Below are 12,899 nucleotides of genomic sequence, written 5' to 3'. Positions count from 1 at the left end.
TAGTTGTTTGCTGTTATCTTTCTTGGCATGCCAAGCATTCTTCTGCATCCGCTGGTGAGAGAACAGAAAGCAGGTTGGTGCCGTGTACTTCAAACGCGGCCCTGGCGGGACCTACCTGAGCCCTGGGCCCCTGCACCCGGAGATGGGAATTGCTGGCACTGCGGAAGAGTTTTCCTGGAGCTGCTGTACGATACGTTGTCTTAGCAGAAATTAAGCTTTTGGCCGCCTTTTGCTCTGTTACAGTTTAGTTTGTTTAACACTGGACAGCTCAAAACTCAGGGTCTGCAAGAGGTCACTGAAGATAGGTGTATATCCCCCATGGGAACTGCACGCAACTGCAGAGCTGCCTTTCGAGATAACCCCCCCCCGGCCCAGCAAATCCCACTTGCCAGTTTTGCCCCGGTTTGCCTAGGCTACACAGCGAGCTTATCTCCTGCCCGCTTAGGCTGCACAGCAAGCTTATCTCTTGCCTGCGCTGTGCAGCTTTGGAGCTTGACGGGTGCAGCCAGCGCTTTGTGCCCCGGGGTCTGCAGAGGTGCCTTCGTTGCCGTGCACAGCGCTAACTGCTTGCTGGACATTAAACTGTCTTTTGGACTGGCTGTTGATACAGAGGAGGAAAAACATCACCCTCTGCAAAGGAATTGAGATACTCAGGTTCAATGTAGTCGGTATATCCGTGTGCAAGAAATGCAGTTTCCAGTTTAAGCTGTGGGTTCTTGAATCTTTTCTGTTGGGTACATCACTGTTAATGAAACAACAATTAGTTTTTTAATCTTGCTTGACTTAATTATCATGTAGACCTAATCCTCAAATACTTTCTCCTAGTATCTCTTTCAAAGATCCACAATTTGATGAAGAATTCATTTTCAAGGCTAATGTGTTACCTGGTGCAAAGTAAGTGTCAGTTGTCAGTTTTCAAATAGTTCCATTGTCTTTCATTAATCTGAGCATTTACTCTGATAAGTATTTATGGAACTATTTTTAATATTAAGGAAACCTGCTCCAGTTCTGAAGCCTGGAGACTGGGAAAAGACCAACAACGACGGCAGGCCTTGGAGACCACAGCTTGGCTTTAACCGAGACAGAAAACCCGTCCATTTGGACCAGGCAGCATTCAGAACGCTGGGGTAAGGGCGCAGCACTGCCACTGACTGCCGGGCTGAGGTGAACGTTCTCCTCTAGTGCTTGCTTAACGAAAAAACCGAGGGAGTAGGGTGGACTGTCAGAGATGAGATGCTGGTATTTTATGTTGGAAACATTGGCATGTGATGTTTAAATTCGGCCTTGAAAACTGCAGTGATTGTGCCATGATGCCTTGCGTTCATCTTGATTCTGGGTTTGGTTTTTTTTCTACTAAATATTTGTCTGATTTTCCTGTTGCGTTGTTTTCAGCTTGTTTGGTGGATACTCGCTTGAAGTGCAGAAGGTACAATGAGAATATTGCACACAAGCAACAATTAAGATTATTATGAAGACAGGAGTGTCTTTTATGCTTTCAAAAATGGGTTTTACAAACCCTTGTTTGAAGCACATGTATTACACATTACAGTCTGTTTGACTGTTGTTTTTCAAGGCATTGCCACAGTCAGTTTCTCTTGGTTCTCCAGAATCCAAGTAAATGTTTCGGGTTCTGCAGTTCAGTACAAGAATGCTTCTGAGCGCGGGATGAGAGAACGAGCTGGGCTTCTGTATTACAGATAAAATGAGACGGTTTTCCTTACCGGGAAGCGGTGTGTGAAGGAGTCACTGTCGTGCTTGTGCCCATCTCCCCGGCCCCCTGGAGAGCGCGGGGGTGTTTGGCGGGCCGGGCAGCAGCTGTGCTGTAAGGGGACGTCCATAAACACAGCCTGTTCCTCGTCCTTTCCCTTTCTCGCCTGCGACAGGCACACGATGCCGAGGGAGCGAGGGATGCCGGGGATGTACGCCAACGCCGTGCCCCTCGGAACCTACGGGAGCCCCTATGCGCGGCCGCTGATGGGCGCGCAGCAGCAGATTCCCAAGCTCTTGTCCAGTAAGTTGCTTCTGCTTTCTACATTTCCCAGTTTGAAAAACATTTTGGTTTCATTTTGGTCCATTGCACTATTACGAATAAAAAGTGGATTCAGGCATCCGTCTGCATTCACCCTGTGTTGCCCTCTATTGCTCTTCCTTTGCACAGTCGCTGTGGTGAAAGGTACTACAGTGTAGTTCTGTGCCTGGAAACGGGGTCCCATGTTGAAAACCGCCCAGTGCTCAAATGCAATAGGAAGAATGGCACTTTGTCTCCTATGGGCTCCTAGTGTCTGTTATCCGGAATGTATTCAGTACGTGGTGAATCTGAACACCGCCAGCAGCAGCTGGCTTGGCAGCAGCTCGGTGCTTTGTGCTTGGAGAGAACAAGAGGAGAACGCTGCCCGCAGGAAACAGTGAATGCCCAAGGCAGGCATGGTGGCAGAGCAGGAGAGGCGGTGGGACCGTCAGATAAGCTGTGCTTGGTGCTGAGGTGCCAGGCTGAACCCAAACTGCTGATTCGCAGTCCTGCATCGCTCCTCCTGCCTGTGTCGGCGTCGTGCCGCAGCACAGCCGTCTCCTGGCCTTCTGCAGACCTCAAATACGGGTATCGCTGTCAGAGCACAGGTATCTTCAGCTGGAAAATCCAAACGGGAAAGTGTAGGCTGAGCTTTATTAATGGGGCGGTTTATCTCTTGTGTCCAAGTCGCGTTCATCAGGTATCTAATCATGGGAGAACAGCTGTATGTTGTGGCATAATTGGATTGGGAAGCGTCTGGAACCCACACAATCCTAAAAACTAGTGCTGGTGTGGTTAAAATTCCCACATTTCGTGGGATTGCTGCGGAACAACTTTTCATTTTATGTATTATGTTTTTATACGTATGATGAAGTGAAATTAGACTCTCGAAGGGCAATGCGGTCACCCGAAGTGCCATCTCTTCCTCAAGAGCCTGCTGTGGGTGTTCCTCAGTGCTGGGCTCTGATTTGACTTGGATGTGCCAATTTTCAGCTGATGAATAATTGTCTGTGCTGATAACTTGCGAAGTCAAGTGCAGCATGGCAGTTCTCTGTGAATGGCACGTTTGGTTTCTGCAGCACAGGATATCTGATTTATGACTTTCATTTCAGTCAGTAAACTTGTCAATTAGCTGCATTTGAAAAGTGATTTTGATTAGTGCAATCAGTAAACACAAAATCTCGTCTTTGATTGCCACACTGATTAGATAAATTGTTACTTGAGGAGCTGCTAGAGAAGGCAGTTTATTTGGCCTTATAGCTCTAGGAAATGCCTAAGTTTTGAAGACTAAAGAAAATATTAATCGTCACTTCTTCTCCGATTTAGTACCTTTTTGAAGTGCAATTCACTGCTCCGAGCTTTTTCCCTTCAAAGATTGTTCTCCATCAGAGCCATACTAATCAACAGTAGTAAGGTGGCTTAAATGTTTTTATGATGATTTCATTCAACTTAAACTGTTCCCCAGGGCTGCAGAAAGATGTGGGTGCAGCGGGAGAGCTGGCTCCTTTCTTTTTGCCATGGAAAGACGGTGATTAAGTAGGACACGTGTTTTTAACGAGCCCATAAGCGGGAGTCTGCGTGCATGAGAAGCGCTGTACTGGGACGAGACCAGCGTCATCTCGCTGGGTTTCTCAGCACCGCAGTGGGCTGGAAAACGTGCTAATAAACTTCAGTTAAAACGTGAAGTTGTGCGCAGGGAGGGACTGCGCTAGTCTGGGGATTGTGCACACATCACCACCGTGGAACAGAGCGGGTTTCCGGAACGTTGTGTCTCCCAGCAAGCCAGAGCCAGCTGAGCCAGGCTTAGGGGAGCTGAGCCAGGCTTAGTGGGGCTGCAGGTCTGGCTGTGGTGCAGGTGTCTGTGAAACCTTGAAATTATTAGACATAAAAGGACGTTTTAGGACATTTATTTATTTTAGCAATTTCATCTTTGTCCTGTTTTTCAAGCCTGGGTGTGACATTGTGTCGCAGTGGCTCGTTTCCCCAAAGCAGCGGAGGGCAGCGCGATGGGCATGGCCGACACGCACCCGTCTGTAGTCCTGGGGATTTGTTGCCTCTGATTAAATGATGTTCCCTTTGCAGCGCTGCCCTGGGAGGTTTCTGGCCGTCAGGCCGTCACGGCTGCTGACAATCAGAGTTAGGAGAGGAGCAGACTTTTCCTCTCTTGGGTTTGATTTTTACTCCCTTTTTTCAAACGCCTGCAAAGCTTTAAGGTGCAGGGTACGGCAGTGTAACAGGGCACCGCTGTCCCGTGGTGGTGCAGCCATTAGACAGCTTCTGGAACCAGCTGTTGAAATTAGGTCACACTTAAACACCGTTGAAAATAATCAAAGGTGTCACTGAAACTGGGGCTTTTGATGGCTGCACAATTCGAGTGTTGTGGCCCGAGCGGGGAGCCATTGATTAGCTGTTGCTTTTATCCTGTTTACTGACCGGTTTATGTAGCAGAACAACAACCGTTTAATTGTGTGTCCCGTTAAAGCAATGTTGTTACTGCTACGTCTTTGTGAAGAGTTAATTTGGGTAGAAGAAACAATGGAGAAGTGGGTGGTCTTTTCCCCTGCGGTTTCTGATAACTGCGGGGCTGGGGCTGTGGGCAAGTTCTTCCCCAAAAAAGTTTAGTTCACTCTGATTACGCTATCCGAGAGATCATTGACAGAGTTTTCTTATGATGTTAGCATTGTCTGGGCTTAACTTTTAAATATATTTTTGCTATCTTTAAATATATCCTGAATATAACTCTATATATATATTTAAACATGGGTAAAGTGAAACTGTTTGCTTTATTACGTTCTGTGGTCTTTCTTTTAATTTGCTTTATAGAATAACTTATTCAAAGGGAAACTTGCACATATTTTAAGTGTTAAATAGTTGTTCCTCATTGTGATGACGGCACAGTCTATGTGTATATATATCCATATTTTTTCATACAGTGTAGTGATGAATGCACTTACAAAAAATATAGACAATAAATGAAGTCTTCAGTTGTGATGGTAACAGACGTGGTTTTGCATTTTTGGAAATGCCAGAAAAGATACCTGTGAAGCGTCCAAGCACTAACCAAAGCTAGTTCTATCAATTAAAATGACATTTTTTAATATGCCCAATAAGCTTTGAGTTATAAAAAAAAAAATGAAGTTGCATTTTATTAGTTAATATTAAGTTTGCCTCTGATGGACATGAGGGCGCTATGAAAACCAGCAGCAGTACCAGCGGGTTGCCGGAGCGTGTTTGGCACCCCAGGCTGACGCGCTCCGTGTAAGTTGTCGCAGGCGGTCTGGGGGAGCGCGGCGCCTTCCCTCGCTGTGCCTGCTGCTGTTTGACGCGCTGTGTTGTGTTTGTTTCCCCGCAGATCTGCGGCCGCAGGAGTCCTGGCGAGGCCCCACGCCGCTGTTCCCGCAGACCCCGCAGAGGTGAGCCGCGACCCGCCCTGGGGAAAACGTGCCGGGAGCCCGTCCTTGCCTCTGCTTTGCTGTCGTTGGTGTCCCCTCTTTGTTTTGAACCTTGTTTGTTGGAATGGTGCTGTACGGCAGGTTATTTAAAGTTGATTAACGACCATGGTTTATTTATATTTTGAGAGTGCACTGTGCCGTGTTCATCCTTTAAAAGGCTCGAGTACTTCGTGTTAAAAAAAAGAAGGAAAAGAACACTTTCCTTTAAAACTCAGACTGCAACATTAACTTTACTGTTGGTGCTTTGGTACCGTTCTTGGTTCTTTGGCCTTTATCTTATTGAAGCTTTTGAGATACTATGAAATTGAACACAGAGAGCTTAAAACTGCATTAGGTTTTGGACAGGCTAAACAAATTTCTTTTTAGGAGGGCTGTGGAGCTTAATGAGGCATAACTAATGGTGTTCCACTTTTATCATTTCTGTGCCGCAGCCGCAGCATTAGTACAGACCAGCCATTGATTCTTGCTACAAACCTCTTGAAGTCCTAATCAGCTTCTTTGGTACAAGTTTTTCAGGGCTGACAAGCCTATTGTAGGGCAGTGTCACTGTAGGTCAGTAGTTATTAGTTGCCACTGAAAACAGTTTCTTTAACTACTTAAGACTGAACTGAATTAAATGCAGAAGGGACTCAGGGAAGGATTATGGAATCCGCAGTCCAATAAGTGCCATCGAATAGAAGGAATGTGACATGGTTTGATAATAAGGGATGTTTTACGTGCGTTCCTTCATTGATAGGTTGTATGTCCTTAAGTCAGATGGACTTGAGGAACTCGGCGTACCTGCGAAAGCTATGAATAATGATATTTATGTGTGTTATGGAGGAGCGAGAGCCTTTGTGAGATCTTGGAAGTTTCTGCTCTGAGGCGCAACTCTCTTTTTTCATGGTTTTATTTGCAAATGTTAACCATTGAAAATATCTGCTTGTGGGGAATTTATTGAGCTCTCCGCGGTCACGTTTTCCATGGCAACCCTTTTGATCCCTGTTGAAATAAGTCCGGCTCCCTTGTCCTGTGCCACGTCAGTGTGGAATATTGCATTATAAATGAATCTGGCATTACAAACTTTAATATTGCTTTGTCCCTGGGAATGGCTTTTCCCACACCTTAATTAAATACACTTTGTGTAGTACCATTTTGTGAAATACTGTCAGTTCACCAGGCTGTTCATTTTTGCCACATGGAAGAGTTTCCTCATTCACATATAAAGAACTTTTTTCAGCCAGAAATGCTGTTTGTTTCTCACGTGAAAACACGCTTTTGTTGCAACTGTAATAATGGACTCTAATGAGAACGGTCCCAGGAGGCTCCTGGGCTTGTTTGCGCTGGTGTTTCAGCTGTGCCTGCGCCTGCCCGGGCGCTTCGGAGCGTTTTGCGGCTGGATGGTGCTCGTGGTTCGATCCTCAGCTCTCCAGCCGCTCTAGTGCTGCGGTGCTTACCCACCGTTCGCTTCCCAAACTGGTGTCCCCTGAGGTGACTTCACACTGAAGACGTTCCATCTTCACCTAGAAAATAAGCTTTGGAGAAGCTCGGAGAATGCTGTTGTCGCTTCGGACTGACAACCGTGTGTTTGTGATGCTTCCCCTCCCTGGTGGGGCTTGGTTGTCCCTCTGGTTTGTGAGCATCACGGACCTGCCCGTGTCGGTGCTGAGGATAAGGAATTAGGTTCTTGGCCGCTCGGGGCTGCCGTTGGGCTCGTTGCCGTGCAGAGGTGAGCCTGGAGCCCTACACAGAACGCCAGATAGAAACACAGAGATGTGGTGCTGCAGTTGAGTGTGCAGCAGGTAAAACACAACCACCGGGCTGCTGTTGAGCAGGACACCGCTCAGCATGTCCCTCCAGGCCCTGGGCTGCCGTACTGGACACTGCAGAGCCGTATTTCATGCTCTTGCCTTCAGGCCTGGTGGTCTGATACGTTTCAGAGGTTATATATACATATATTGCTACCTGGTTTCCTGGCTGATAGAAGTTTGTCACCTGGTTGAGCAAATGCTTTGACTTATCCTGCTTATGGAAGAGATTTCCAAAGAGGCTGAGGTTGCAAAACAGAAACGTTTTACTGGATAAAGTTTCCTGAAGTTGTAATTTAGCTATCCCGTGTTTGCTTTAGTTTAATCTCCAGTTGATGTAAGTCTGGCTGGTGCGTTTGAGTAACTGCCAGTGTGAACTCATGTCGTATTCCGAGGGGCACCGTCATGTTTTGTCAGCTCCGCTGCGTACGAATCTCCACCCTCGGGTAACTGGAGTCGCCCGTCATTACATCCAGTAGATAAACACCAAGTCAAGTGCTGTGAGGACCATAATTTCCCAAGTTCTGTTAATCAGACGAAAATCTAAAATGTTGGTTTTTAAAAGTAGTGCATAGCTGCGTGAATTCAGAGCGGCAAAAGGTGTAAGCTGCTTCTCTGGCTTTAAGATCAGAAAACGTATTGCAGGTGTTCTGGTTTTATTTTTCTTGTCTTACTAGGTTTGTCCTCTAGAATATGTAGTGGTTCCAATTGAAAATCACCCGTTTCACTCTTTCAGATGGCCTCAAAGCAGAAATACCCCAGCATAATAGTCATACTAATGTCTTTCGTTTGTTAAATATCCCAACTTTTCACTAAGCAGCGCTTTATGAAGACAAGACGTTTAAACTCTGTGCCCAGTCTGTATTCCTGTGCAGTGGGGGTTGTGCCCAGCTGCCCGTTGTCACCGTCCGCCACCCAGGGCGTTCGTCACAGCCACGGTAGCGGAGCTGCAGGGACAGGGCGGCTGCTGGTGCAGGTCCTGGAGCCGGGGCTGGATGAGTGCCCTGCGGTTTTCCTGCAGGCCCAGCAGCGTGTTCTTCCTGGACACTCTGCTGCTTTCCAGGAATAAAGGGGAAAAAGTACTCAGAGTACTTAATCAAAAGGAATATCATACTTAAAACAGTGATTTAGAGTGTTTAGTCCCTGGAAGTGTAATGTGCTATTAACTTTAAATACAGTATGGCCTCTCCTAGTGAGTGGCTGAGATAACACTGCGTGTTTCTAGACGTTACCTCTGAAGCTAAAAATAAAGCCGCGCCGTTCAGTATTGCCACTCAGCTTTTGAGCGTGTTGTTTTGGCACATGTATTGCACATCGTGTTTAACGAATGTGTTTTTACCAGGCAAGACTCCTACTTCTGTAAACAGGAATCGAGTTATTTCCTTTCCAGAGATGGTGGGAGTTTCCTTTGCCTTTCTGCAATCGGGCAGGTTTCCACGTGAGCAGGTGGAGCGGCTGGCTTGCGGGCGCTAGCGTGAAACCAAAAGCATCCCAGCCCAGAGAGCCGGAGTGCCTGCTTTAATTCATTTTAATCTGCCGGTTACCTGTCTTGGCTCCAGCTCTGTCGAGCTGCTGAGGAGTGTTTGAAAGTCCTTCCTCCCCAGCATCGCTTCCTCAGAGCTCAGTTTGCCTGGCACCGCGCAGCTGCCCGTGCATCCTCGCTCAGCGCCTGTGCCTTTTTAGATCACACCAAACCCGGCCCCGGGGTTGGGTTGTTCCTGCAGGGCTGGATTGCACCGGCGGAACCAGCCAAGCCCGGCAGAGGCTCTCCAAAGGCGTTCGGTGTCTGTGGGTGCAGCGGGTGAATGCCAAAGCGTCCCTGTCCCTCGGCAGGCTGGGCACACGCTGCTCCACCACATCGCTCTTAAACAGGGGTCAGACAATAGTAACTGTGTCAACCAGCCGGTGTTTTCCCCTCACAACGATATATTGTACTGCAAAACATAACTGCTGTGAATTCTGTAAGGATTCGTACCCTTCCCCGTGCTGTTTTAAAGACTATATCGTTTTTCTAAATATTTTTAATCAAACAATGATTTGGTGTATTATACCTGTTGCTTTATAATTGTAATGTTAGAATAGGTACTTGAAGGCAATTAAAACATTTCTTGCTGTTAGTAATCTGGGATGGCAAACTAGGTTATAATGGATGTTGAATTTGTGTTCCCATATAAACTGTACACCAAATGTCAGTCAGTCCACGCCAATTAGTGCTTATGTTGCTAGGTCACCGTGGTCAATTGAAAACGGCATCAATAGGACTTGAAAAGGTTTCTTCCCGATCAGACCTTCTGACATATTGAGCAGAATAATGGATGGGAAAAAGCAGCCAAGGCCCCTACCCTAGATTCAGAATACTCGCAGTAAGAATTCATTTGCAACCTGCAATTAACTAGAAAGAATGGACTCCCAGAAAGAGTCTGGACATTTAGAAAAGAAAGCCTCATTCTCCTGTATCGCACATGTTTACTCTTTGGATGGTGCGGTACGTTTAGCTAACTCGGTGATATCTGGGGTTTAATCTGTGTTCAAGACCAGTGCGGATGAACTGGCAAATTTGCCCCTAAAATAAAAGGTGGACAGAATCCTTCCAAGGAATTGAGAAATCTGTGATTTGTAAAATGGGGTGTGTTGCTTGTGGCAGTACCTGGTTCTGTGGCTTTCGGGCTGCGATGAAGGAAGGAGGAAGGAAATGTGGCCTTTGGTAGGAGAATGCTGGAAGATATTCCCCCCTCCCCAGTTTATCTCTAGTGACTTGGGTGTCATTAGCACCACTGTGGGCACAGCTGGGAGTGCCCGTGCTGAACTCCGAGACTAATCGAATCATTTCTCATGCGAGACGACAGAAGTTGGGGTGTTGTGCTGTGAAGCTCCCTGCAGGAGCCGTGTTCACGCTGCCTGTGCTCTCTCCTCTCCGCAGGACGGCGGGCGCCGCTCCTCTGCTGGCCTGGAACCGCATGCTGCAAGCGCAGAACCAGTACCAGCCGGGCCAGTTCCAGGCGCTGGGCGGGCCCATGGGCTACCCGCAGCGCCCCGAGGATCGCATGGACCGGGGACGGCAGGTACGGAAACCTCGCCCCGCTTTGTGCGGGCGGTTCCCCTCTGCGCCAGGCGCCGTTCACGCGGGGCGGGGGGAGCGGACGCGGCGTGGGTGGGTGTTCCTGGCTGGTGTTAACCCAGCAGCGAAAGCACGGACAGGTGAGTGTCCCAGCGTTGCCCAGCCCTCTGTGTGCGCCCTGGCAACGGGTCACTGCCGTGGCTTTGCTGCCGCCGCTTCTCCTTACAAGTAAATCAAACGTGCTACCAAGTCACACGCTCCTTGCAGCCTGAGAGAACAGGATCTGAGGGCAAGTGTTTCAGCCAGAGTCGTCATCTTCTGTAAGGAAACCCATCAGCTACGCTTCTTGAGGATACAAGGCTTTCTTCCCAGTATGTTTAAAATATAGACTCTTACGACCTCATTAATTTTTCCTTTTGAGTGTTTCTTAGCTTTCTCTTAGCTAAAAACCTACTTAAATTCAAATGTTAGAATGTAGTAGCCAGAGACATAAACGTCTGTGAAAGTACACGTGAAAATAGCTTTGCGTGGTTAAATGAGAACAAGTGAATGCGACAGGAGAACCTCATCCAAAATGATGGGTGACTTTGTCATCGGTTTATGAAAATGCCACAGAATGAGAATGCCTCAGCAGCAGGTGATGTTCTGTGTGTGTGTTCCCAGCAAACACATAATCTGCATATACTCTTGTATGAGAAATGTTGAGTATTTGCAGTGCTATATACTAGCTTAAAGTAAATTTCAGATATCTATATTAAAACTTTAAGTTCTGTTGCTGTTTTGTTAAGTTGGAACTATAACTCAGCTACCAGTGATTGGGAAAGAGGAGGAAGAGTGCTCAGCTGCTTGGTGACAGCATTATTTCCCAGTCCTTCATATGGAAACTGAGGCACAAACTGATGAAATTTGCCGCCTGTTGGCACCTGGTTCAGCTGCCTGTTATAAACGTGCTCGTTCACCTTTTGGTGAACACTCCTGGTTCTGCTTTTCTTCTTCCCACGTGCCCCGTACACAAACGCTGGTGTTTCGCGGTGCAGCACACGCGGTTTGTGTTTGGTCGCTGGGTGCCGTGGGCAGCACAGTCGTTTTCGCGTGGTGCAAATCCAGCCCTTGGCGCGTGTGTTGGGTGACGTCCCGGTCTCCTGTGGTGTGCAGCAAGCACTGCAGGTACCATCTCTTTGAACCGGAACGTCAGTGGTGGGTGTGAAACCCTTCCCATCGCACTTTTACCACTTCTCTGATTCTTTGTCTGCTTTATGTTTTATTTTCTGTTCTGGTTGGGAGGCTCAGGTAGCGCTATCTATCACAACTGCTTCTGCACCATGATGTTGTTACGGTGTGCAGGTTTTTGGGCAGCCAACACAATAAACCCATGTCCTGTCGAACCAAGTTTGTGGGAGAAGAGCCTCGGGGCGTTGCTGGGGGAGGTTTTTGCAGGGTGCCCTGTGCTCCCTGCCTGGTGCAGCCTGGGAGCTGCTAATGCCGTCCTGGGCATTGTCTGCGGCCACAGGATTACCCAGCGCTGCTCAAAAGCTCTGTGTTTCTGGAGCTCCAGCCCGGCTGAGCCTGCGGCAGCAGCCAGACCCCATTCTGCCCCCTCTCCTGCCCCGGAGCTCCTGGTGCAGAGCAGCCTCCTCGGGCTGGGCTCAGGACCGCCAAGACTTGTCCTTGGCTCCTGCAGTGGTTGTAGGGATGCTGCAGCCAGCAATGGGGTGAGAAGAGAGGCCACCGAGCTGGGTTGCTCTGAGTGTGGTGGGGAGGGGTCCCCGTACAAACCCTTCCCGGGCTGGTTTTGGCTGCAGGCTGGGCTGAGATCACACGAGGCTTCGGGGGATCGGGGGGGATCCTGGCTGTGCCGCCCAACCGCTCCCCGGCGGCTTTTCAACTATATTGTAATTTGGATGAGGTGCATCGATAGGATCAGCTTTCCGAAATCTTTCATTTTGTGTTACGCAGGTTTATCCAAAAAAAAAAAAAACAGAAACAAAGGAATAAAAGCGTAATTGCACTAATCCGTACCAGGGGCTGCTGTGACAATGCAGAAAAGCCAGTGGGGGATTTTGGTGCTGGTGCAGTCTGGGCGGTGTTTAATTAGGGCTGGAAAAGAGATACTTGAGAGAAGTCTGTGTGCTGTACCCTTGATCCTGGGTGGTGTAGGTGGGCGCATTTGCAAACGGAATCGGTGCTTGAATGAGTTCATTCCCAACCTTCAGTCTCCGAGTGTAACAGCTACAGCCTGACAAGGACAACCGCAGCTGTTTGTCACCCGCATGGGTCCGTGTCACTGGTGGGTAACGCTGCAGTCCTGCCCAAACCTGGGCCCCCTGTCACCAGCACGGGATGTGTCTGCTGGGTCGTGAAACCACGTTAAAACCGGGCGGTGACAACACTTTGATTTGTATTCACCTACGGGGTGGTTGTTAAGGACAAATCTTTCAGCTCAAGTAAATTTGCTTCCTCGAAAAATTTCCTTTTCAGTTGCTTCGCTTTCCAACTGCGTTTTATCTCCTTTTAAATTTTTGTTGCCTTTCTTATTCTTTTGTTGTTGTTATTTTAAAATGGACTTTGAGATGTCATTATTTCCTCAGGGCTGA

The 12,899-nt window shown here is 48.0% G+C and overlaps 1 protein-coding gene across 2 annotated transcripts in view; it reads left to right on the top strand.

Moving 5' to 3' along the window:
- Positions 1–12,899, top strand: part of XRN2 (5'-3' exoribonuclease 2) — a 37,322-nt gene that overhangs the window by 22,428 nt on the left and 1,995 nt on the right. For both annotated transcript variants that reach the window (XM_065059465.1, XM_065059463.1), the window contains exons 25-29: positions 826–894; positions 993–1,127; positions 1,884–2,011; positions 5,361–5,421; positions 10,168–10,309. In XM_065059465.1, coding sequence (XP_064915537.1) covers positions 826–894; positions 993–1,127; positions 1,884–2,011; positions 5,361–5,421; positions 10,168–10,309 — 535 coding nt within the window. The remainder of the gene's footprint in view (positions 1–825; positions 895–992; positions 1,128–1,883; positions 2,012–5,360; positions 5,422–10,167; positions 10,310–12,899) is intronic.

This window comes from Columba livia, chromosome 3 (genome assembly GCF_036013475.1).
Source record: "Columba livia isolate bColLiv1 breed racing homer chromosome 3, bColLiv1.pat.W.v2, whole genome shotgun sequence".
Taxonomy (NCBI): Eukaryota; Metazoa; Chordata; class Aves; order Columbiformes; family Columbidae; genus Columba; species Columba livia.
This window is presented reverse-complemented; position numbering and strand designations above follow the sequence as displayed.